This window comes from Lissotriton vulgaris, chromosome 11 (assembly GCF_964263255.1).
Source record: "Lissotriton vulgaris chromosome 11, aLisVul1.2, whole genome shotgun sequence".
Classification (NCBI taxonomy): Eukaryota; Metazoa; Chordata; class Amphibia; order Caudata; family Salamandridae; genus Lissotriton; species Lissotriton vulgaris.
The window spans coordinates 733,872,513-733,899,780 of record NC_141699.1 but is presented as its reverse complement, the minus strand read 5'-3'; the positions used below and the strand labels follow the sequence as shown (position 1 = coordinate 733,899,780).

The following is a 27,268-nucleotide window of genomic DNA, read 5'->3' as shown; positions in this document are numbered from 1 at the left end:
GGCCCCAGGCCTACTGCTCTCTCTGTAAAATGGAGTCCATGTACCTTAGGTGCATATACCAATTGGTACTGGGCCACCTTATCAGACCCTGTAACTCAGGGCATAGGTGTACCCAGGGCCTACCAGGGGCTGCAGCATGTATTATGCCACCCCTGGCTGGCCATCTAAATCTGACACAACTGGCTGCACGACAGCTGGGGCAAGGTGGTGTAATCACCCCTTGCTGTAGATATAGTATACCTATATCTAACCCTAAAATGGACACTCGTATTCCTATCAGTCACTCCTATGGCAGGCCTTGACAATCCTGAAGGCAGAGTGCTTGGAATCGTGTGAGATGGTGCTCTGGCATGAGCTGAGCCCATTTGCAGCTTGTGGAACCAAGTCCTAATAGCTGTTCCATGATAACGCATACCATATACTCTTAAGTGCATTATAATCCTCGCGGTTATATGCCAACTCTGGTATCGCTTTATCAAAACATGTCGAGTAAGGTGTCATACGAATTGGAATACTAACCCCTCGCCAATTCTGGCGACGGGGTTAGCATTCCACCCTTCTAGAGGGACACGACATGTATGTAACTGTGAACCCCGGTTAAAGTTAACTCAAGCCTCAGCATCACAAAATGGATGCTGCCACCACAGACACAAGTCTGACCTCCTGCTGCTGGGAGTCCTTCCAGCGAGGAGAGCTTGGACAAAGGGTTTCCTGTCAGGGGCGGTGCTAGCACCATCCCAGACAGGGTTTTGTGTATCCTGGGTAGGCAGGGCTGAATAGGAAGGTGACTGCAAGTGGCACCCCTGTGCTCACTACGCATAGGCCGGCTAGAACCAGTTCCAGGGGCACCCCAGCCCCTGAGCTGGGGAAAATCCGGCATGGGAGAGGGGTGTACCCACCCCCCTTCCTGGTCCCACCCATGGGCAGGACCTAGTCCCGTACCAGCCCCTTTCTTTAGTATAAAGGTGGGAGCGGGGACCCTTCCAAATTAGATCATCTTTGAATCCTGAAACTACTTTCTACGAAAGGAACTCAAGACTTCTTCTCAAGATTTCTCCCTTGTGACTAAGGAGTAGTCACCCTGCATCTGCGGGCACCAACTAAGAACACTGCGGTTTGCTGCACGTCCTTCCTCTGGAATCCGACCGACCAGCACGACGAGACCCGGCTTCCCTGGCACCTCTGACCTCTACCTACATCATCAGCCCGGCTGAGATCCGTGGGTGTGACGAGACCTCGAGGGACCGGCCATCTTCAGAACTGCACGACTCTTATCCAGCACGACCGCCGAGGGATCCTCGAGTGAGTGCTTTGGGGTTTGAGAAGCCCTAACCCTGAGCAGCTCCAGCACCGAAGTCCAGCCCCCCAGCATCCACAAGATCTGCGTGGGGCCCTTCTGCTCTTTGCTGCTCACCGCGTTGTCCGGCTACTTGCCTGCTGGCTTGTGGCCCTCCTGACGACGCACCACAACGACAACACTGCTGGTCTGGTTGCTCCAGACTGGCCCTTGCTCCCCTCCAACAGAGGAGCACTCCTGACCCTCCTGGTCCACTCCAGACACCATTTTGAGTCCACCGCGTGGGCTTGCATTTGCCAAGACTTGTTGCCCCAATCCTGGGTCCAGCGACGTCGACAGCAGATACCTTCGCGGGACAGCTCGCACCTCCATCCTGGTCGCCGACAACGCCTCCTGGTCCGAGAGACTGCAGAGCCTAGCGTCGCCCACTCACCTGGTCGAGGTGACTTCGTCCGGTGCCATCCGGGTGCCCATCTAATCACTGGCTAGTGATTCAGAACTTGGTCCCCTCTGCTTACAGGTATCCATCTTCACCGATCCAGGCTTGGGTCACATCGAACTTCATCACTGGTCGCCTGCCAGCAACTTCTTCTTTCAGGCTCCATAGACTGCAACGAGGATTCCCGACGTCTTTCCAGACCTATGCAGCCGCAGCCCCTGGGCTAGGTAACCTGAGCATTTCGGTGCTCCAGCATAGCTTAACTATCCAAAGGTCCAGATCCTTTTTCGTTTCAGCTCTACCTAGTCGGATTCGTCCGATAACACTAACTTTACGAAATCTAGCATCCATAGACTGTCCCGCGTGAGAGTGTACACTCTGCACCGATCTCCCTAGGCCTCCTGCTAATATTCTGAAGGTTCAGGAGTCCAGTATTAGCGATCCTAAAGTCTATTAGAGTAGTACTTACCTGCTAGTAATTTTGCATTCCACTTTTGTAGTATATGGTTTTCCGTGCCCCTCGGGCATTTGCGTAAATTGTGCGACTTTCAGAATGTCTTTAAGGGCTTTGTATTGTGCTTAGCGCCCTGTCCTCATAAAGAGTTCAGGGCTGTTGTGTTCTAAATAAATATACTTTTATTTTCATAACAACTTGTGTGGTGTCCTTTCACTTGGTATATGTGATGGTATAACAGCTGGCTTAACACGCCCTCTAGAGTTTAGCCTAAAGACTGCTCTTGTCCATGCTACTAGGATAGCTGGTCTAAAGGTTGACTTAACAACCAATCATCAATAAGGGTCGTTTGGAATGATACACAGTGATCACTAGAATAGTGAGCACTACATATCAGGCCAACTTCTCGCAAAAATCTTACCACATGCATAGTAATGGTTTATAATAAAATGCCAAGTGATTTCCCAACTGGAACAAGACAGATGATGTTGTATTACGTGTTAGCCACTATGTAAGCACATGGACCTTCACTGTACTATTTCTTTTGTGACAATTATAAATAACTCAATAAAAAAGTCTTAGTCATTGTGCTCTGCATTCTATTGAGATAAGAGGATGATGGTAATTTGGATGAACAGATGGTCCCAGGGGAATGTACTGGACAAGTGGTCTGAGGCGAATGCATGAATTTAAATTCTTGAGAAAGTCACTGGCTTTAGGCACTTATCACTTCTCTGTTGAAAAGAAGGACTTTGGAAATATTCAGTCAGAGCTAATGGTTTTGTGGGAAAGCAGAAACTAGTTCTAAAGTTAAGGTATCGTATGTTAAATAGGTACTGGGCTGCTAGGAAAATATGGAATATGGTATTAAGCCTTAAATGATTCATGAGGGTGACTGACTAGACATGATACATGCAGCAGCAATACTATAGGAAAAGGGAAGTGAAAAGGACAGTGATAGCAGAGAGGAGGGAATGTTAGGACAGCAGGGAGGCATACAGGCGAATTGATGACGCAGCCTTTGAGTCCTTGAGAAAGCCGTCAACAGCCAGCTCGCCGCCTTCCTCGAATCCAACAAATCCCTCGATCCCTCTCAATCCGGATTTCGAGCCAAACACAGCACTGAAACTGCCCTCATTGCAGCAACAGACGACATCAGAACACTACTGGATAACGGAGAAACAGCGGCCCTCATTCTACTCGACCTTTCCGCCGCTTTCGACACAGTCTGCCACAGCACCCTGATACAACCCCTCAGCAACATCGGCATACGAGGAAAAGCCTTGGACTGGATCATCTCATTCCTCACCGGGAGAACTCAGAGTCCGACTTCCCCCATTCAACTCAGAAGCCACTATAGTCATCTGCGGAGTACCACAAGGATCATCACTCAGTCCCACCCTCTTCAACGTTTACATGAGTCCACTCGCATCCATCGCGTGCCAACACAACCTCAACATCATCTCCTACGCCGACGACACCCAGTTAATACTCTCCCTCACCAAAGACCCCAACACCGCCAAAACCAATCTTCACGAAGGCATGAAAGGAGTAGCCGAATGGATGAAAGATAGCCGCCTAAAACTCAACTCAGACAAAACGGAGGTGCTCATCCTAGGATCTTCCCCCTCTGCCTGGGATGACACTTGGTGGCCTTCCGCTCTGGGCTCAGCACCCACACCCACAGACCACGCACGTAACCTTGGCTTCATCCTAGACTCCACTCTTTCGATGTCCAGACAAGTCAACGCAGTCTCATCCTCCTGCTTCAACGTACTTCGCATTCTCAAAAAGATCTTCAGCTGGATCCCCTTTGTGACAAGAAAGACTGTAACCCACGCACTGGTCACGAGTCGACTGGATTATGGCAACACACTATACGCCGGAATCACAGCAAAATTACAGAAAAAACTCCAACGCATCCAAAACGCATCAGCGAGACTCATATTGGACATCCCTCGCCATGATCACATCACCGGACACCTAAGAGACCTCCACTGGCTTCCCGTCAACAAGAGAATTACGTTCCGTCTGCTCACCCACGCACACAAGGCCATCTACAATCTAGGACCCGAATGCCTCAACACTCGACTGTCCTTCTACACACCCACCCGCCAACTAAGATCGTCCAACCAAGCCCTCGCCGCAATCCCGCGCATCCAAAAATCCACCATGGGTGGCAGATCCTTCTCCTTCCTGGCTGCCAAGACCTGGAACTCACTCCCCACTCACCTCCGCCTTACTCAAAACCACATCTCCTTCAGAAAAGAACTTAAAACCTGGCTATTCGACAAATAATGAACCCCTTCCCCAGCGCCTTGAGACCCTCTGGGTGAGTAGTGCGCTCTATAAATGACCGAATTTGAACTTGAATTTGAGCAAAGTAAATAAGAGTTGGAGCATGTGCATAAGTTATCAGAAATAACTAATGTAATTTTGTGAACTATCAGATTATGGTAGGCAGAATACTTATGCTGCAACATGAGATGGGAAAAGTACCAGGATAAAACATGGTACCTTTTCTGTTTGTGAACATATGATGAGGCCCAAACCAGATACACAGAACTTGTGGCAGGTGGGAAAGCAGCAGGGATTGCAGGGAAAGGATCCATGTATGTGCCATAAAATGAAAGAAAGAAAGCACAGATTTTGGGGACTATAGAACAAGAGACCACTATGCACCCTGGAGAAGGTTGATGCAACTATCCACTGAGCAACACAGTTCACATCGAAGAGGAACTGTGCTTTGAGGGAATGATACTGAGGTGAAGGTAAGAAACTTGATAAATGAAGGGACGAAGCAAACACATGGTAAAGGTGTGGAATAGATGGAGTAAGAGTTGGTTCTCAACTCATTGCTTTGGACTCAGCAAAATATGCATAGAAAGGAAGGGATGGCAAGTACAGAATCAGCACCAGTGGGAGGTGCACAACCAGTCATGCAATGGATGCATAGAGACACATGGTCACATGGTGAAGTTTAAATCACAAGGCACAATATTTAACTGGATGGACAAGATAAAAGCAGACTAGGCAAGGACCAAGTAATTAGCTAGCAATTCGACATAAAGTTCCATGAATAAGATATATGTTAACTAGCTTGTCAAAGTCTTTTCCAACTCCTTCATTGATTGCATGCCATTAATGGGTCTAATACTTGAGCTTCCCTGCTTTCCCCCCAACTGCAGTTTCCATTGTGTTTACTGTTTGGAGATCTCCTTCCTTTCAGTTTGCAAGTGTAACCTGATATTAATAGGCTATTCCTCTTTCTTAGAAAGTTCAGAAGGAACCAATTCCTGAGGAGCAAGAACTGGATTTCCGGCCCTCAGAGGATAGAGAAGAGCGCTCTGATTCCGAAGGAAGCCATAGCGAAGAAGCCAAAGAACCAGACAAGACCAACCAGAAGGAGATTGAGAGCATTGAAAGACTGCCTATAGATAAAGAAGGGACAGCAAGGCTAAATGAAGGTAAACTTTCGAATGAAGAATCATTACATTGCAGGCATGGAGGAATAAGCTCACTAAGCAGAGATGCAAAGACAAAACTGTTAGCAGTCCCCATGGAAATGGATCATATAGTTATGGTAGTTTATCTGAGACACTTAATTGTACATGTTCAATATTTATATATCTGATGAGACTTCTAGCTGCGGATTCCATACCTTTGAATTTCCCAGGCGTCAGGCTGGATCTGGAAACTTTTGCTGAGTAATACCCCTTGTGCATGACGTCGGGTGGTTCCATTCAGCTTCATGTGATGTCATCAGCATCGGTTGTGACGTTGCGGTGCATATCTGAAATAAACATGTAGTGATAGATTCCTTACCGTAGAATTACCCCCACGTGTCAGACTGGATCCGCAAAGTTTTTCGTCAGCCGTACCCCTGCACGTCAGTAGGCATCGTCGTGCAGGCTCCGCGTGCGTCGTTGGCGCCTGTATGATGTCGCTGGAGCTATTTAGACATGCCCATGCGGTTCTTTCTTTTTCTGTGCCAGCAAGCGCAGATCCGGGAAGAGGTAGTACCCCCAGTCAATTTTTGAGAGTTTTTCAAGGCCTTTTACCTCATCTTTTCGAGTAGATAGACTCCTGGTGTCGTAGGGATGCCCGGTTTCAAGTACTGTGGGGACTGTCATCGCAAGATGGCAGTGACAGACCCCCACCATATCGTACCCTGACTGCCGGGCCATGGCGCCGAAGACTTTGCGGGAGTGGTCCCGAAAGTTGCTTGAAGTCCGGCAGTCTGCTCCGTGCCGCTCGAGGTCCCGGTCCCGTGGGAGGTCGAGGGACCGGTCGCTGAGTCGCTTTCACCATTCTTCTGGATTTAAGTCTTCGCACTCTGGGTCAGGTAAGTCGAAGCATTCCAAGAAGAAGTTGAAGAAGCATCATCGCTCTTACACTTCCCATTGCACGACGTGGCTGAGGGTGCGGGCGGTGCCACCCCCGCGGCTCCGGCGGAGCCTGAGATGTCGCCTCCATTCTACTCCCTCTTTCCAGGTGCGGGAGCGACGCTTGCTCAGGTGCAATCGTTTCTTGCTGCCATGGCCTGACTCTTTGGGCCTTCAGGCCCAGCGGGCCTGACTGGGTGTCCTGCTTTACCATCTCCGGCGGCTCTGGCCCCGATGCCCCAAGCCACCCAGGGATCAGTGATCGGACCCCGATTGATGCCGGTTGACTTTGTGACACCTCCACCGGCGCACCTCCACCACTTCTGACTTCTCCCGCTCCTCGGGTTGACGTAGTCCCGAGGTTCAGCCCTGACGCCGATACAGACTCCGATGGGGCCTTTTGTGCCCTATGTTTGTCCTCCTTATTTTGAGCCTGTTCCACAGACTTCGGCAGAAGTGGAGGACTTGGAGGGGTCTGAGGACCCTCTAGCACATGACTGTGCTTATGATGCGGACTGAGCAGAGGATTTGGGGGAGGCCAGTGGTCTTGACACCTCACCTCACCCTGGCATGCTGGCTTATCCTACCGTGGCTATGGAGGAGGGAGCCAGTTACGCAGTTGTGTTGCGTAGGGCAGCTGAGGCTCTCCACCTCGAACTCCCTATGGTGGCCGTCAGGACTAACCTCCTGAAAGAAGTGCTCCAACCTGAGGCTACCTCTTCGGAGCCCTTGCTGCCTTTTAATGAAGCACTGACAGATGTTCTTTTGGGCACCTGGTCCAGGCCCGGCACAGGGGCTCCTGAGGATAGGAACGTGGCTCGACACCATCGACCTCATCTTCCTTACCCAACACCCCACCCCTGAGAGCTTGGTTGTCCAAGCCTCAGCTTTCCAGAGCGCGTTCCCTACCGCACCTCCGGATAGGTAATCCAAGAATCTAGATCTGCTTGGCTAAAAGCTGTGTTTGAGGCATGTGGGCTGCTGAATTCATATCTGTGCATAGATCGCCGCCTAGTGTTTGGTCCGGATGATTGCACATTGTTGTCCTGTAAGAGTCTTCGAAGTATCACAAGATAGGTGGCTCCTCCCCTGGACTACAGTGCGCAAGGGCAGCGACTCCATCCTCAGATTGTTTTTTTCCGCCATTGGGTTCGGATGTCTTTGAATTCCCTCTTGTCGGTATCGATAGAAAACTTTCTTGAGACCAAAAGGTCTTTAGTCTAATACATCTGTATAGTCTTGCGTTCGGTCTTAGTTTCTTCCAGCTCTGTTCCGAGCCGGATTCTATACACCCGCGTGCTCTCAGAGTGGAAGGCCCAGTCGACGCTCCAGACCTATCGACCGTCCATCATGGACCGAAGTCCATTCAAGAGATGTCCTGTCTGCAATACAAAGTATCCCCACATCGACGTCCACCCGGTGTGCAACAAGTGTCTGTTGCCGGACCACGATGAAGCCAAGTGTATGGCTTGTTCACGCTTCAGGTCCAAGAAGACGCTTAAGCTTCGACGAGCTGCGCGCCAGGAGGCCCAGCATGCTGCACCGGCGCCTGTGGACATCTTCGATGCGGGGATGTCGAGGACGAATCTATCCAGGACATTACTGAGTCGAACCCCGCGTCGGACGTCGACTATGACGCGGATGCGGATGCAGAGATGTTCGATGCCAAAGAAGTTGTCGACGAGGTAGGGGACGACGACGGAGCCCTCGGGGCCATGGAGGATAGCTCGGACGAGAAGCTTCCTCAAACTGACTCTAGGGCCGTGCCAATTCATAAGGCTCAGGTCGAGGGATCGCCTTCTGGGCTTAACCAAGATCTTACCATGGGTTCTACGGCCCCGCCTTCGGGCTCGGCCACGGACATTGCTGTTGAGCCACACCCTGGCAAAACGAAACCGAAAGTGAAACGTACGGTCTCGACTCACGACACTGCGCAGGTGCCGTCCTCGAAACCGAAAGTGCGCATCGCTTTGGTTGGCTCCAAGGCCTCGGAGCCCTCGGCGCCGAAGAAGCCGAAGGTTGCTGTCGAGCCGAAGGCTCAAGTCAAAGGCGTCGAGACGAAGTCTGCCCACCGAAGACTAAAGTGAAGGTGGTCGAGCCGAGTGTGTCGGTGCCGAAGACGGTCGACATCGGCAAAGGCCTCGGCGACCCAAAGAAGGCTATCGGTGACCCGAAGAAACTGCTGGATGACCCGAAGGTTCTCGCGACTCCACGTCAGCAGGACAAGGCCAAGGGCAGCACACCCCGAGAGTCGACTCAAGCTGAGGCCTCGGGGGATTCCATTGAACCGGCGCGCCCATCCGCCGCGTTCACCAAGAAGGTAACGGACTCCTGCAGCGCATCATGGACGGGACCGCGTCGGTCGGTCCGAAGGATCCTCTGCCTACGAAACCGGTGGAGAAACCGCATAAGGCGTCCACGCCCATCCCATTTACGTTGCCGCCAAAGACGGCGCCGAAGGCTTTCGCTCCTAAGGCGGTCGCCAGCGTGCCCGAGAAGGTCTCCTCGGCGCCGAAGTAGTCAGCGGTGGTCCCCGGCCCACAACCTCGATGACCTTCAGTGGACGAGCATCAGGAACACTTCATCGATGCCGAAACGGGCAGGCTTTCCCTCCACAAGCGGAAAATCGCCCCGGAACGCCCAATGGAGTCCTACAAGATCCCTCTTAAGAAGAAGAAGGACTCTGCTTTCACTCCCGTCCTGGTGGAACCACTTTCCCCACGGACTCATAATGTTTCGCCCACTTGCTCTGATGTGGACGCTGGAGAGGGAGATGATGAGGATGAGTACAGTTATCCTGTCTATACAGACCCTGAGGATACCAACGAACCCTGGGCCGCTGGTACTGACCCAGGTGATCCTCAATCAGGACATGACCCTCAACTATTTTCTGCAAAAATGTCCCCTACAGAAGACTCTGCAGCTTTCAATGCCCTCATTGAGCGGGCAGCTAACAATCACAACGTCAAGCTCCATGCTGACCCTGTGGATGTCGACTTCCTTTTTGATACCTTCTCAGTCTCAGAAAGAACTGTTAAGACTCTGCCTATGCTGAAAGGTGTTATAAAACATGCTGGCGAGATCTTTAAAGAACCTACCAGGGCGAGGGTGATAAACCCTAGGATTGAGAAGAAATACAAGTCAGCGCCTACTGATCCTACCTACATCAAAGGACAGTTGCCTCTGGACTCCCTTGTCGTCTCGAATGCCCGGAAGAGGGCTAATTCTCAGACTGCGGGAGATGCTCCTCCCCAGACAAAGAATCCAAGGTCTTTGAGGCATCGGGGAAGAGAGTAGCAGCACAGGCAGCCAACATCTGGCGCATTTCAAATACACAAGCGCTTCTGGCGAGGTATGACAGGGCACACTACGACACACTAGAGACCCTGTTGCAGCACCTGCCTGATGAATACAAGGAGGCAGCTGAGATGCTGATTCAGGAAGGGAAGCTGATCTCTAACGCTTCAATTAAGTGCGCTCTGGACGCGGCTGATACCGCTGCCAGGGCTATAAACACTAGTGTTATGCTACGGCGACATGCCTGGCTGAGAATCTCTGTATTTAAGCCGGCAATCCAAACCACCATCCTTAATCAAACAGTCAACCCAGATCACCTGTTTGGCCCGGAGGTTGACACCACCCTAGAAAAAATTAAAAAGGACATGGAAACTGCGAAATCCATGGGTGCCTTACAATCCCAGCAGTTTCGGGGTGAGTCTTTTCGTCGCTCAAGCACTAGAGGCGCTTCCAGAGGCCAGCTCTCCCAGTCCACGCAGTACTACAAGGGCAACACTCAGTCCACATACACCAACAAGAGTCGAGGTGGATATCGTGGTAACAGCGCCAAAAGCAGAGGTCGTGGAAACAGCTCCAGATCCTCTGCCACCAACAAACAGTGACTCCTTGTCACTGCCCCCCGACCACACAACACCGGTCGGGGGGAGACTCCAGCAGTTCCTGCCAGTCTGGAAGTCTATCACCACAGACAGGTGGGTCAGGAAACTTGTACACTACGGTTATTGTCTGGAGTTAACGTCCACTCCACCCAACATGCCCCCAAGACACCGTCCCATGTCTGACAAGCATTTGCACTTATTGCAGCAGGAGGTCACCGTTATGCTGCAAAAAGGGGCAATAGAGCTCATGCCTATGCGAGAAAGAGGCACAGGGGTCTACTCCCTGTACTTCTTAATACCAAAAAAGGACGGGTCCCTCAGGCCCATCCTGGACCTCAGGCCCCTCAACCATTACATCCTGTCGGAGCACTTCCATATGCTGACCCTGCAGCAAGCGCTCCCGTTGCTCAGTCAGGGGGATTTTCTCGCGACTTTAGACCTAAAGGATGCGTACTTTCACATTCCACTACACCCTTCACACAGAAAGTACCTCCGGTTCACCATACAAAACAAACACTACCAGTTCAAGGTTTTGCCTTTAGGTGTCACCACGGCACCCAGGGTGTTCACAAAGTGCCTGGCGACAGTGGCGGCACACCTCAGGAGATGGAACATCCACGTCTACCCTTATCTGGACGACTGGCTCATCCAGGCAAAGTCAGCCCAGCAGTGTGCCGCCCACATGTCCCACACCATTCACCTCCTGCACGATCTGGGATTCTCACTGAATTACCCAAAATCCCACCTACAGCCCGCCCACATACCGCAGTATCTGGGTGCGACGATAAACACTCTGGCGGCCACAGCACAGCCGAATTCAGTGAGAGTCAGCAGCATTCAATCGCCGATACAAAAATTCAGACCTCAACACTCGCTTCCAGCAACAGTGTTCATGCAGTTGATAGGCATGATGGCCTCCTGCATCTCCATAGTCCCGCACATGAGACTACATATGCGCCCGCTTCAGGAGTGCTTAGCACGTCAGTGGACTCGGGCTCACGGGCAGTTGAAAGACCTAGTGTTGGTGAGCGGTCGGGCATACAACTCTCTGCATTGGTGGAATCCACAAAACCTTTGCATGGGACGACCGTTCCAAGAGTCTGTGCCACAGATCATCCTGACAACGGACGCTTCTCTCCAGGGATGGGGAGCTCATGTACTCCATTACACGGTGCAGGGACTATGGACGCAACAGCAACGGAAGATGCACATCAATGTTCTCGAACTGATGGCGATCTTCATGGCACTCCAAGCCTTCAGAGTACATCTGTGGAACAAGGTCGTGTTGATCTGGACGGACAACATGACGGCCATGTACTACATTCAAAAGCAGGGAGGAACACACTCTCCGCAGCTGTCTCATCTGGCTCAGAGCATGTGGAAGTGGGCCATTCAGAGGAACATCTTCCTCATGGCAGATCACCTCCCGGGCAAGGACAATCAGATGGCGGACCTGCTCAGCAGGCACAGCCACCAAATGCACGAGTGGGAGATACATCCATCAGTACTCCAACCGTACTTCCAAAGGTGGGGTCATCCAGAGATAGACCTGTTCGCCACAAGGGAGATCGCAAAATGCCAAAGCTTCGCCGCCAGGTTCCCACACCCACAGTCGCAGGGCAATGCGCTATGGATGAACTGGTCAGGCAAATTTGAGTACGCTTTTCCCCCAGGACCTCTGATACCGCTGGTGGCACGTAAGCTCAGGCAGCACTCGATGACTCTCATCCTGGTTGCTCCAACGTGGGCTCGCCAACCATGGTACACCACGTTTCTAGAACTGTCCGTGGTACCGCATCAGAGGCTACGCCTCACACCCAGCCTTCCTACGCAGAGCCATGGCGACATTCAGCATCCAGATCCGCAACCGCTCAACCTGGCGATCTGGCTCCTGAAGTCTTAGAGTTTGGCTACCTACACTTGCCTTCTGACTGTATGGACATCATCCGGGAGGCAAGGAAGGCCACCACAAGAGCATGCTATGCGGCGAAATGGAAGCGGTTTGTCATTTATTGTGCAGACCACGACATTAACCCGCTAGATGCATCTATTCAAAATATCATTTGTTACCTTTTCCATCTGTACAAATGTAATCTGGCCTATGCTTCCATTCGCATACATCTATCCGCAATGGCCGCTTATCTCCAGAACAGGCAGCACCTCTCACTTTTCAGAGTGCCTGCCATTAAGGCCTTTCTAGAAGGACTCAAACAAGTCATTCCTCCGCGGACTCCACCAGCTCCGGAGTGGAACCTCAATGTGGTCCTCACCCGGCTGATGGGTCCTCCCTTTGAACCACTGCACTCCTGCGAGATTCAATTCTTGACGTGGAAAGTGGCTTTCCTCATAGCAATTACATCGCTGCAGCGAGTTAGTGAACTACAAGCACAAACTATCCAAGAGCCATTTATTCAAATTCATTCTAACAGGGTGGTGCTTCGCACTAACCATAAATTCCTTTCTAAGGTTGTGTCTCAATTCCATGTTAACCAAACTATTGAATTGCCTGTTTTCTTCCAAAATCCTGAGTCATTGGCGGAGAGAATGCTCCACACCCTTGACGTCAAGAGGGCCCTGATGTATTACATCGATAGGACCAAGGATTTTAGGAAAACTAAACAACTCTTTGTTGCCTTTGCGCCACACCACAAAGGTAACCCCATTTCCAAGGCTGGTATAGCTAGGTGGATCGTTAAATGTATTCAGATCTGCTATCTGAAAGCCAAGCGTACTTCACCAAGGGCCCACTCCACCAGGAAGTTGGGGGCCTCCATGGCATTCCTTGGAAATATTCCTTTGGAAGACATATGTAGAGCAGCCACATGGTCTACCACACACACATTAACAAAGCATTACTGTGTTGATGTGCACTCCAAACAGCAGGCAGGTGTAGGGCAGGCTGTTCTAAAAACACTTTTCCAAACTGCTGCAGCTGGCACGGGCGGCCGCCGTTAATGGGGGGACTGCTATGTATTCTATGCACAGATATGAATTCAGCAGCCCACATGCCTCGAACCGAATATGCTACTTACCAGTATGCATCTGTTCTTGACATGTAGGGCTGCTGACATTCATATCGCCCGCCCTCCTCCCCGGCGCCTGTTGCAGCTGCAGGATTCACATATACTTCTAGCATGGTCATCATTCACTTAGTTTAACTCCATTTTGGCCACAATGGCTAAAAACAATTTGAGGATGGAGTCGATGCCCATGCGCACTGTAGTCCAGGGGAGGAGCCACCTATCTCATGATACTTCGAAGACTCTTCCAGGACAACAATGTGCAATCATCTGGACCCAACACTAGGCGGCGATCTATGCACAGATATGAATGTCAGCAGCCCTACATGCCAAGAACAGATGCATACTGGTAAGTAGCGTATTCGTTTCATCTGCCAGCTTAGGGCTGTGGTCGGTGAACACCGCATGCCTCTTGGGCCGTCATACCCACTCTCTGTGGGACACGTTTGTACAGGTGCCGCTCAACTGCCGGGAGGAGGCCCAGGCAGTTCTTTCCCAGGCGATTGCGGCCGGGAGAGATGCAGCGAAGTTTACCATACATTGTGGGCTGGATACCGCCGACTCACTTATCAGGTCGATTTCCATGAGGTTGGCGCTTTGGCGACACGCCTGGTTGAGGACAACTGGCTTCTCATGGGATGTCGAGAACACCTTGATGGACATGCCTATGAGAAGTTGGCCTGATATATGATGCTCACTAATTCTAGCGATCACCTTGTATCAGTCCAAACAACCCTTATGGTTATTGGTTGTAAGTCAACCTTATAGACCAGCTATCCTAATGGTAGCATGGACAAAGCAGTCTTAGGCTAAACTCTTTTGGCATGTGAAGCCAGCTGTTTTACCATATATAACCCCTTGAATACCAAGTGAAAGGACACCACACAGGTTGTTATGAAAATAAACAATATATTTATTAACTAACATACACCTCTGAACTCTTTATGAGATCAGAGGGCTAAGCACATGACAATCTCTTAGGAAAAATACGTTTAAGTTGCACAAATTACAATGGTGCCCTAGGGGCACGACAAACCATATACTAAGTAAGTGGAATACGAAAGTCGATAGAAGGAATGGAGCTGTCCAGAGGCTGTAGGATCGCTGGGACCACGCTACCCTAACTTTAGGTAAGTAATAGGAGGCCCACGGAACGCGTGTGCAGAGTGTGAACTCGCACGCGAGATGTAGTTAGGACTAAAACGACAATGGAACTGGACATTAGGAGAGTCAAGCTACCCTTAAGTACCGAAATGCTCGTGTTACCTCACCCACGGGCCAAAGGGTGTCGGGTTTCCGCGTCGAGTTTTGCTGGTTTTCGACTAGAACTAGTGAGCATCATATATCGGGCCAACTTCTCACACTGGATGAGGCCCGGGCTGTGCTCTCCCAAGCTGTCAAGGATGGGAGAGATGCAGCAAAATTCACCATATGTTGTGGCCTAGATATGACCAATTCACTGTGCAGGTCGATTTCAACTATGGTGGTCTTGAGGCGCCACACCTGGCTTTGTACAACTGGCTTCTTGGGCGATGTCCAAGCCAATGTGATGGACATGACCTTTGAAAGAACCCCCCTTTTTTGGGAAAAGGCAGACTCCGACCTGGTCAGGTTCAAGGACTCTCGAGCTACGGCCAGATACTTGGGCCTCTCTGTACCCCAGTGGCTAGTCTTCCTTTCGCCCCTGGAAGGGGTTTCCAGCCACGTCAAACCTATCCAAGCCACTGTCCCTCTCTGACTGCCGAGCCGTGCGAGGACATGGACGAGGTGCATTCTGGGTTTGGAATAGAGGCCAGAAGTCGTTGACCACACTGTCTCCAGCAGCTGCGGCCTCCAAGTATTCCTAGTCTGACTCTGCAGGACCACACTACTCCCGTTGGTGGGAGAATTTATCTCCTCCACTGGAGAGCCATAACATTAGACAAGTGAGTCTTGCAGATCGTCTATGAGGGCTATTTTCTGCCTTGCCTCTTCTCATTCTGCCAAATCAGGAATGGCGGACGGAGGATCATTTAAAGTTGCTCCAAGAGGAGGTTATAGCTCTCTTAGCCAAGGGAGCTATAGAAGGGTCCCGGTTTCAGAAGAAGGCATAGGCTGTTATTCCCACGACTTCTGGTTCCGAACAACAAGGCCCATTTTATATCTTTGGACTGTCAATCTTTCTCAACAAGCATTTGCAATGCAAAAGGTCTCGCATTACTAAAGTTTGAGCTATTGTTGTTGCATTATTTAGCAATGCCAATAGCTCAAACTTTAACAATGCATACACACATGATCGAGCAATGGGAGTACGTATCTGGTTATCAAAAGATATGTGAAGACGATGTAAGCTATAGAGACAACACACAAAAAAAACAACAACGTAATAATAGAGGGTCGGAGTGTCCTTAATTATTAAAGAGAATTTTAAGGTCAATACGCCAAAGGCTTCATCATGTTACTAATAGGAGCTCCCTTCACAAACAGTTACAGCAGTACACAGTTAATTCGACAAACATCCCCCATACTCCTGGACAGTAGCAATTAAACATTTGTTGTATAGACTATTAAATACCTACTTACCAGTGAAAAATAGTCCTGCACACACCACCTACACTAATACTGCAGCTTCCGGAACACATAACAGAGAAATAGTACATTGCATATTTAACAACTACATGCTGGTAGTTTGATTGGAGTCAGGAAGGCGCGGTTACTAGGGGGCAGTTATTGAGGGTATGGGGCAGAATCACTGAGGCAGGAAAAGCAGAGCGACAGGAGGTAGGAGAGATCGGTTACTAGGGTGGTGTTTGTGGGTTATTGGATAGAACCACTGGGGCAAAAAGGGCAGTATCCCTGGAGTTACGAGGGCATACTTACTAGGTGTGGTTATTGGAGGTAGGGGGTAGAATCACAGATGCGAGAAGAGCAGAGTTAGTGGAGGGACGAGGGAGCATTAGGGTTGGTGATTATGCGTAATAGGGCCGAACCACCGGAGCAAGAAGGGCTGGGCCACTGGAGGTATGAGGGAGCAATTACTAGGGCCGGTGACTAGGGCAATAATGTAGAAGAACCTAGGCAGTAAGGTTAGAGTTGCATAAGTAGCGAGTAGGGACGTTTATTGAGGGCAAGAGGGCATAGAGTAAGCGTCCCCGCAGCCAGTGGTACACACATCCCGTGGGACATGCATGCGCATGGATTATATGCTCTAGTGTTTAGGGTCAGGGCAGAGGCGCTGAAGCAGGCGGCATGCGCACTGGTGGCATGCTTATGGGGCAGTGTAGTGGATGCATATACAGGTGCATTGACACATGGGCAGTGGGCACTGAGGCTGAGGGGGCGGACACTAATTCTGAGGCAGAGATACTGGGCCACGAAGGGAAAGGGGCAGAGACACCGGGGCATGAGTGTGCACAGGGTGGGGACAGGTGTAGGAAGGTGGAATCTGACTATATGGTTACCCCCACTTTTTTTCTGGTGTTTTGCTGGTTTGACTTAGTTGGCCTGGGACCCTGCTATTCAGAGCCCCAGTCTATCTGCTTTCTCTATAAAAATGGACTCCATGTACTTTAGCTACATACCAGATTGGTTACTGGGTCACCCTTGTGAGCCCCTGTATAGTGTATCATAGGTACCCAGGGCATAGGTGCATCCCAGGCCTACCAGGGATCCAGCAGCATGTATTATGCCACCCCTGGTTTGCCTTCCAAACTGACACAACAGGTCTGTTCACACAGCCTGGGTAAGGTGGTTTAATCTCCCCTTACTTAGATATAGTATCTATCGATCGATCTATCGATCTATCGATCTACCACTCCTATGGTAGGCCTCGACAATCCTGGAGGCAGAGTGCTTGGTTTTATGTGAGAGGGTGCCCTAGCATAAGCTGAGCCCCTCTGCAGCTTTTGGAACCATCTCCTTATAGCTGTTCTATGATATAGCCATACCATATACTCTTAAGTGCATTATAATCCTCGTGGTTAATGCTAACTTTGGTTTAACTTTGTCAAAACATGTCGTGTAAAGTGTCAAACACATTGGAATACTACCCTCCGCCAGTCCTGGTGGCGGGGTAGCATTCCACCCTTCTAGAGGGAGAAGACATGTAGTTACTGCTTTACCCGGTTAAAGTTAAACAGAGCATCAGCATCACAAAATGGATGCTGCTGCCACAGACTCTAGTCTGACCTCCTGTTGCTGGACGAAACTCCGGCAGGGGAGGCCTGGACAATAGGTTTCCTGTCCAGGGAGGTGCTGGCACCTCCCCAGACAGGGGTTTTGTGTATTTGGGCAGGGAGGGCTGCATTCAGTGAATGCTTCTAGACACTGCCTGGGGCACACGAGGTGCTCCATGCATAGCCCAGTTCAAACCGGTTGCTGTGGCACACAGCCCCAGCTCTGGCGCGAAACTGGACAAAGGGAAAGGGGTGTAACCACCCCCTTCTCAGGTCCACCTATAGGAGGGACCTTAAAGATAGTCCAACCCCTAAAATTAGTACAAGTATAGGAACCCAGTCCCTAGGACTTCAGATTATCCTGGACGAATTTTTGAAAGACATATCTTTGACCTTCGACCTTCCATTCTGACTGGAAGACATCTCGCTTGTGGTCAAAGAGTGACCACCCTGTGCAAACAGTCACCAACAGCAACTTTGCCGGTCTGCAGTTTCAAGGCTCCCGTCGGAACCCGAAGACTCTGCGACTCAAGAACTGGACTTCCAGACTTCTTTGACCCCGATCCACATCCACAGCAAAGCTGAGACCCGTGGCTAACACGAGAGACGTGAGACCGGACATCTTGGACATCCTGCATTTTGCTACCTGCACTCCTTTCCTGAAGCCTCAGTAAGTTGTGTATTGGGGTACGAGAAGCCCCAGCCCGAGCACCATTTGCACCGAAGCCCAGGCTCCCACACTCCGCGAGTGTCCCATGGGCCCCGCCTTTGCATTTGAGCTCAACACGTCTTCCCGGTTCCTTGCCCGTTGGCTAGTGGGCCCCCTGAAGATGCCATCTTGAATTTACTTTGCTTTCCTGGTTGCTCCAGACTTGCTCTAGCTTCCCTGAAAAGAAGAAGCGCCACAGACCTTTGCTGGTCTGCAACAGAGCCATTCTCGACATCCTGCGTGGGTTGCGGTTGCCAAGGCTTGTTGGGTCCAATCCGGATACTGACACCGCAGTCATCTAGATCCATCCTGGGACAGCTCGAATCCAGCGCCTGGTCATAGTCGATGCCTCCTAAACCTAGTGGCTGAAGAGACAAACTCACCTTCAAGCACCAGACATCGCCTGGTTCCTTTCTGGTCACTGGCTAGTGACCCAGACTCTGTCCCCTCTGCTTTCAGGTTCTTCTCTTCACCGATCCACCCTTGATTCCACCCGGACACTTTTCCTATGAAAGAAACAGGTTAGTATTAGATTCCTTACTGTAGAATATCCCCAGGTGTAAGACTGGATCCGGAAACTTTTGTGAAGCAGTACCCTTGCGCGTTGGTAGGCGTCGTCTGCGGCTCCGCGTCCGTCGGCGTTGGCGCCGTGATGTCGTTGGAGTACTTAGACGCCGCCCTCGCGCGCTGACGTCAGTTCTTCTTTTTTCCACGCCAGCAAGCGCAGATCCTGAAAAAGTAGTACCCTTAGTCAATTTTTCACTAACTTTTTCGATCCTTTTTGATCTTTTTCTCGAAGTCTATCGACTAGACGGTGCCGGAAGGGATGCCTGGGTTTAAACCCTGTATCGACTGCAACCGACTGATGTCGGTTACCAACCCCCATCGCCGTGCCTTCACTGTCTGGGCCCCGACCACAACGACAAGTCCTGCTCCGTCTGCCGGGCCCTGACGTCCAAAGCTAGACGGGAGCGGTCCCGCAAGCGACTCGAGCTCCGGCAGTCGGCCCGCGCCACTCGAGGTCCCGGTCCATGAGTAGGTCGAGGGACTGGTCGCGGGGTCGGAGTCACTATAGCTCCGGCAGCAGTCACCAGTCTTTGGGCTCAAAGTCCTCGGGTAAGAGGCACAAGAAGTCGAAGAGGCGTCATGGCTCTTCTGACTCCCCCAGACGCTCGCGCGATGCGGCCGGGGGTTCGGGTGACACCGCCCCCGCGGCTCCGCCGGAGCCGCAGTTGTTGCGGCCTGCTCCATACCCGCCTGTCCCTGGGCAGAACGCGACGCAGGAGGAGATCGAGGCATTCATCACGGCCATGAGGTCACTCACTCCTCCGTCGGGTTCCGCGGCGCCTTCGGGCCAAGCAGCCCCGACTTGGTCCCCACGCGGGCCAGGTGCTTCGGCCCCGGCGCCGTCGGGTGCTTCGGCACCGACTTTGGTTCTGACGCCGCAGGGTCCCGCTGGATCCCGGTCGTCTCCAGTCGACCTTATTACCTCGCCGGCGTCGGCCCCCTAGGGTGTCGCCTCAGGCGCCGTCCCAGGACGACGCCGTCCCCGATCCCACCCTCGATTCGGGTCCGACGTCGGAGCTGCGCTGCTTGGAGATTTTTATTTCTATCACCCGGACCCATCCTTTACACCCGAGTACCAGGTGATGGGTGACTAGGAGGATTGGGAGGGGTCCGAGGACCCTCTGGCACGTGAGTACAAGTCTTCTCAGGACTGTGCAGGCGAGCTTGGGGATGCCAGTGGTCTGGACACTTCGCCCGACACTGGTTTGGTCTCCCCTCCTACCGTGGCTACAGAGGAGGGGGCTGCCTATAGTGTGGTGCTGACGCGGGCTGCCAAGGCCTTGGGCCTCGAGCTCCCCGTTGCAGCCATGAGGACTAACCTCCTTACGGAGGTCCCTAAACCGCAGGCAAGCTCAGCTGAGCCTCTGCTGCAGTTTAATGAGGCCTTGTTGGATGTTCTTCTGGGCACTTGGTCCAAGCCCGCTACAGGTTCGCCTGTAGATAAGAATATGGCCAGGCGCCACCGCCCGGCTCCAGGCGACCCTTGCTTCCTGTCCACCCACTCCACCCCCGAGAGCCTGGTCATCCACGCCTCCAACTCCCAGACCGCATTCCCGTTGGCTCCCCCCGATTGGCAATCCAAGAGGTACGAACAGTATGGTAAAAAGATGTTCTCCTCAATTAGTTTGGGGTTGCGGTCAGCCAACACCGCGTGTCTCTTGGGCCGTTACACCCACTTTCTGTGGGACACGGTCGCGGACGTGCTGCCACAATGTCCAGAGGGGGTCCGGACTAAACTCACCCAAGCCCTTGCGGAGGGTCGAGATGCAGCTCGGTATTCCATCCGGTGTGGGCTGGATACCACGGACTCACTGGGCAGAGCGATGTCAACGACGGTGGCGATTCGATGCCACGCCTTGTTGATGTCCGCCAACTTTTCGGCAGATGTCCAAAATACTCTTATGGACATGCCGTTTGATGGCCGTCGCCTCTTTGGCGACAAGGCGGACCATGCGTTTGAGCGTTTTAAGGACTCCAGGGCTACGGCCAAGTCCTTGGGCCTCTCGGCCCCGCACCAGCAAACGGTCGCCTTTCGCTCCTCTCGTGGCCAAGGAAGGGGCGCCCCCACACGTACTGCCAGCCACGGGCCACAGACTACCATCCAGCACGGTGGCGGACGTGGTAACTGCCGTGGCGGTAGTGGGGGACAACGGCGAGGCCAGTCCACACCTGTCCCTGCAGCATCCGCCACGAAACCCTCCAAGTCCGAGCTTTCAGGCCCATGTGACGCCAGTAGGGGGCAGGGTTCGCCATCACCACCTCCACTGGCGCACTGTCACATCGGACAGGTGGGGGCTGCAAATCGTCCGAAGGGGCTACTCCCTCCCCATTGAGGCGACCCCTCCAGCTATGCCACCGCAGTACCACCGCGTGTCGGGGGATCACTTGAAACTTCTACAAGAGGAAGTTACGGCCCTCTTGGCCAAGGGGGCCATCGAGCGCATTCCTGGGCCAGAAGTAGGATGTGGTTGTTACTCCCACTACTTTCTGGTACCCATGAAGGGCAAAGGGGGCCTACGCCCTGTCTTGGACCTACGGAACGTCAACAGCTTCCTCTGGAAGGAGAAGTTCAAGATGCTGACTTTGGCTCAGGTCTTAGCTGCCCTGGACCCGGGAGACTGGAGGGTAGCGTTGGACTTGCAGGACGCTTATTTCCACATTCCCATCCTGCCGTCCCACCGGCGTTACCTGCGGTTCACGGTAGGCCACAAGCACTTTGTTTACTGTGCTCCCCTTCGGCCTTACCAGCACCCCACGGGTGTTCACGAAAGTGATGGCGGTGGTCGCAGCTCATCTGCGCAGATTAGGGGTGTCAGTCTTCCCCTACCTTGGTGACTGGTTGTTGAAGGTGGGCTCGCCCCAGACAGTAGTCAGCCATCTCCAGACTACAGCTGACCTCCTGCACTAATGGGGTTCTCCATCAATGTGCCGAAGTCGCACCTGTGTCCCTCTCCGAAGCTCCTCTTCATCGGAGCGGTTCTAGACTCGGCGCAGTTTCGGGTTTATCCTCCCGAACAGCGGGTTCGGGATATTCGGGCTCTGATTCCGATCTTTCAGCCGTTATCCCAAATCTCGGTCAGGTTGGCGCTGCGGCTTCTGGGGCTGATGGCCTCCTGCATCCTTCTGGTGCATCATGCCAGGTGGCGGATGCGGGCTCTGCAGTGGGACCTGAAGTTTCAGTGGGCCCAGCATCAGGGCAACTTGTCCGACCATGTCTTGACCTCGGAGGGCACTGCAAGACAGTTGCAGTGGTGGCTCACGGACCGCGATTTGGTCAGCGGCAAATCCCTCTCCCTACCCAAACTGGAGCACGTAGTTGTGACTGACGCGTCCCTCCAGAGCTGGAGGGGCCACATGGGAGAGGCGGAGATCAGAGGCCTCTGGTCTCTGGCGGAGTCCCGGCTCCATATCAACCTTCTGGAGCTGCGGGCGATCCAGCTTCCACTAAAGGCATTCATCTCCTCAGTCCGGGGGAGTGTAGTGCAGGGGTTCACGGACACCACCGCCATGTGGTACTCCAACAAACAGGGCGGGGTGGGGTCGTGGACCCTATGCCAGGAGGCTCTGCGCCTCTGGCAGTGGCTGGAACATCAGAGCGTGACCCTGGTGGTTCAACACCTGGCAGGTTCCCTGAACGCCAGGGTGGACGAACTCAGCCGTCTGTGCATGATGGATCACGAATGGCGTCTGAACTCGGACGTGGCGCAAGGCCTCTTTCAGCAGTGGGGAGAGCCATGGTTAGATCTATTCGCCACAGAAGAGAACGCGCAATTTCATCAGTTCTGCGTGTTGGAATTTCCAAGGTGACACTCGCTCGGAGACGCTTTTCGGCGCGAGTGGAGCAGCGGTCTGTTGTACGCCTTTCCGCCTATACCACTTCTGCCCAGAGTGCTGAAGAAGATCAGGCGTGACCGGGCCCAAGTCATCCTTGTGGCTCCGGACTGGGCACGGAGATACTGGTATCCCGACCGAGCTACTCCGCATGTCAGTCGATTTAACCCCCCGCCCCCCCCACCGATTCGTCTGCCTCTTCAGGAGGACCTTCTGTCGCAGCAGCAGGGGGCGGTCCTCCACCCGAACCCGTCTAATCTCCACCTCCATGCTTGGAGGTTGAGCGGCGACAGTTGAGGCCATTTGACTTGCCTCCTGAAGTTTGTAATGTGATTCTGACAGCCAGGCGTCCCTCCACAAAGTCGGTATACGCCTGCAGGTGGAACAGATTTGTGGCATGGTGCGCAGCAAAGGCTGTGGATCCACTCTCTGCCCCGCTTTCTGAGGTTCTTCTCTTCCTTCTTTCTCTTGCCCAGCAGTGCTCTGCTCTGGGCACTATCAAGGACTACCTTTCTTCCCTTTCCGCCGTCTTAAGGCTACCTGATCAGCCTTCCTTGTTCAATTCCCCGATTGGTAAATAGATTCTTGAAGGGCATCACTCATGTTTCCCCCTGTTCCTTTCGTGATGCCCCAGTGGGAGGTGAACCTGGTTCTCACTTACCTGCTTGCGCTCCCTTTGAGCCGCTTCATAACTGTCCTCTCCGTCGTCTTACGCTTAAGACTGCTTTCCTGGTTGCAATCACCTCTGCCAGGAGAGTGAGTGAGTTCCAGGCTCTTTCTTCTACATCTCCTTTCCTTTCTGTCCATCCGTATAAGGTTTTGTTGCGGACAAGACCCTCTTTCCTGCCCAAGGTAGTCACGGCCTTCCACATCGGGCAGTCCATCACTTTGCCCACCTTCTTTCCGACTCCACATCCCTCTAAAGAGGAAGAGCTGCTCCACCATCTGGACCCAAAACGTGCACTCTCATTCTATCTGGATCGCACACACCAGTTCCGGGTGGATGACCAACTCTTTGTTGGTTACGTGGGCGCTAAGAAGGGACGGGCGGTGCACAAACAGACCATCTCTCTGTGTGTTGTCTTGTGCATGAAGGCATGCTATTCTTTGGCTAAAAATGAGCCTCCTGTTGGGCTGAGGGTTCATTCCACCTGGGCCACGGCGGCTACTACTGCCCTGGGCCGGGGAGTCCCCTTGCAGGACATCTGTCAGGCAGCTACGTGGGCCTCGCTGCACACGTTCGCAAGACACTACTGCCTGGACAGCCAAGTCCGGAGAGATGGCTTCTTTGGCCGTTCCGTTCTCCAGGACTTTCTGGTGTGATCATTGGTTCGCAGACCCACCACCGGGGTTGGTATTGCTGGGGTATCTATTCTACGGTAAGGAATCAAATATTAACCTGTTTCTGTCAGAAGCACAAGTTACTTACCTTTGGTAACGATATATCTGTAAGAAACAGTAGTTATTAGATTCCTTACCGCCCCACCCATCCTCCCCGTTCTGAGAACCGATATCTAGGGTTAAGGTCATCCCCTTTCAGGGCTCTAGTTTCATGGCACCAGTGTTGGTTTTTATCATGGCTCTGCGTTTCTGGCGCGGAAAAGCGGTGTATAAGAACGGAAGTCAGCGCGCGAGGCAGCGTCAAAGTACTCTGACAACGTCATCACGACGCCGACGACGGACGCGGAGCCACAGATGACGCCTACCGACGCGCAAGGGTACTGCTATGCAAAAGTTTCCGGATTCAGTCTGATGCCTGGGGATATTCTACGGTAAGGAATCTAATACTAACTACTGTTTCTTACAGATATATTGTTACCAAAGGTAAGTAACTTGTGCCTCTGGTCGCCTGCAGCACTTCTTTGCAGCTCTCCATAGAAAACGACGACGAAACCCGACACGAAAAGACATCTATGCACCCAGCTTCCCTGGGTGAGGTAACACGAGTACTCCGGTGCTCCTGTGGGTCTTGACTCTTGAAGTGTCCATGTTTAAAAGGGTTCCATCCTAGTCCATCCGGAAGTTTTCTTAAATTGCATATTTGTAACTTCTTCATTTCCCATAGAAAGTCAATGGTAACCAGCGTCTGTGTTTAGACACTGCACGAGTCTCCCATGGGCCTTCTACTTCCTAACCTTTGGTTGTTTAGTGTAGCCCCAGCGATTTCGCAGGCCCCAGGGCTGCTTTCTTTTTTGAAAACCTTTATTAATCAAATGCACATTACACAGCGTCTGCCTACAACCCTATTGGGCCGGCCGCTATGACAAAAAGAGCAAAAAGTACCTCACATTATACTGCGGAGAAGGCCGCTTAGCGCATCATTATGGTGTAGTGCATAAAACAGAGATTAGAGGATACTGAAGGTTCAATTTTATACTTTTGTCGAAGTTTAACAAACAACAAAAACAAACACATGGTAAAGCAGTAGCAAGTTCATGGGAGGGGAGGAAAAGCGGGAAACAATATATAAGAATGGAGGCAAGTCCATTAGGGGAGTGGAACGATGAAAGGGGATCAAGAATGGAAGCTAATGAAAGGAACGTCAACTATGTGGAGGAGGGAATGGCGTCGGCGTAATCAAGCGGCGGGGTACAAATGTCACCTCGGTATTCATTCCATTGCGCCCAGATTCTGCTCCACTTCCTAGGACGACCCCGAGCCTCATACACCGTCTTCTCCCAAAACATGCACCAATCCATGTTATCTTTCCAGGCACTGAGTCCAGGTGGCCTGTGGGAGCCCCAAAGCTGCGCTATGTCCCTTTTGGCAACCATGTTGCCCAGGGTGACCCAGAAGGTCTGAGCGGCCGTACAGTCTGTAGGCTCCCACACATTGAGCAGGCAGCGCCTCGCCTCGGGAAGGAGGGGGACCCCAGTAACACGCCCCATCACATCGTAGATCCTAGACCAGAAAGCAGCAACAACCGGGCATTCCCACAAAATATGAAAAAAAGTACCATTCATACCACAGCCACGCCTACACAAGCCGTCTGTCGCGAGCCCCATTCGTACCAGACGCATACCAGTCACATAGACGCGATGGAGGATCTTTAGCTGCACAAACCGGAGCCGAGCCGGAATAGCCACCTCTTTAGGGGAAGAAATAGCCATTTGCCAGTCTTCGTCATCCAGTTCGAGCCCATCCGCCACCCAGGAGGCCCGAAGCTTCACCAGAAGGTCAGCCCTATTGTTAATAAGTTTTTTATAGATCAAGGAAATCGTACTGTCCGGGACATGGCCGTCGAGAATACGATCTTCCAACGGGGATGGCTGGGGGATGTCAGTCCCGGGGGAAAGGCAGAGAACGGGGCATGCCGCACCTGAAGATAACGGAAATACTCCTTGTCATCTAATTGATATTCCACCTTTAAAGCCTCAAAGGATTTCACTGTTTCTCTGGCCCAAAGATCCTCCACCTTGCTAATCCCAATCATATCCCATCTATCAAACCCTTTCGTCCGCCACAGGTTACCCAGCCGTTCAGAATCATACAGCGGAGTCATACGCGTCAATCTACCACCCCAACCTGTAGCCATTGTCGCATTCTTCCAGGCACGCACCGCACATTTCGTGGGACCAGTCAAGAGACGGAGTGATGACTTCAAATATAGAGCTCTATTGAAGTTGCCGCCCGGCAACAGGAATTTATCCATAGCGAATGCGGGAGCGGGTCCCGGGGAATACGTCACATGGTTAATTGCACTTAATTGTGAGGCCCAGTAATATCGTCTGATGTCAGGCAGAGCAATACCGCCATCATACCAGGGAAGCGTCAGTTTTGATAGGGCGATACAGGCTCGTCCGTCCCAAATCAATTGCCTCTGTAGGCCTTCAATCTCACGGAAATAGCGAGCGGGGACAGGATCGAAAAAGTTCTGCAAGGCATATAGGAACCGGGGAAGCGACATAATTTTAAAAAGTGCCGCTCGACCCAATGGAGACAAGGGCAATTCACGCCACCGCCGTACATCCTGCTTGAGGCGACAGAGGGGAGCGTAAAGATTACAATCGTATCGCACTGAAGAGTCCATGGAAATAAAAATCCCCAAGTATTTAAAACCATCTCCTGCCACCTGGATAGGAAACCTATGAGGCAGTGGAGGCAACACCCCTGCTATAACATAGACACATGACTTGGTCCAGTTGATAACAAGCCGGGAGTTCTTACCAAAGGAGGTGAGAACGTCAAAGAGTACGTTTAAGGACTTCTGGGGAGAGGTGAAATAGAGAAGGATATCGTCCGCGTAAAGCGAGACGCGATCCTCCAGATCCGGTGCCCACCGGATTCCTTTAATCGAGGGCTCCCATCGAAGCCACGCTGCAAGGGGTTCCAATGCCAATGCAAAAAGAAGTGGGGAGAGCGGGCACCCCTGACGGGTGCCACGTCCCAGTAGAAACGGATCGGAGCCTCTACCGTTCACCACTACTTGGGCTAACGGTTGTTCATATAGGAGCCGCACCCATGCAATGAAACTAGGGCCAAACCCGAACTTGGAAAGGGCCGCCCACAAATATGG

The 27,268-nt window shown here is 52.2% G+C and overlaps 1 protein-coding gene across 1 annotated transcript in view; it reads left to right on the top strand.

Moving 5' to 3' along the window:
* Window positions 1-27,268, top strand: part of GIGYF2 (GRB10 interacting GYF protein 2) — a 1,722,773-nt gene that overhangs the window by 820,105 nt on the left and 875,400 nt on the right. Inside the window, exon 11 of the mRNA XM_086942529.1 lies at window positions 5,465-5,657. Within this exon, the coding sequence (XP_086798655.1) occupies window positions 5,465-5,657 (193 nt within the window). The remainder of the gene's footprint in view (window positions 1-5,464; window positions 5,658-27,268) is intronic.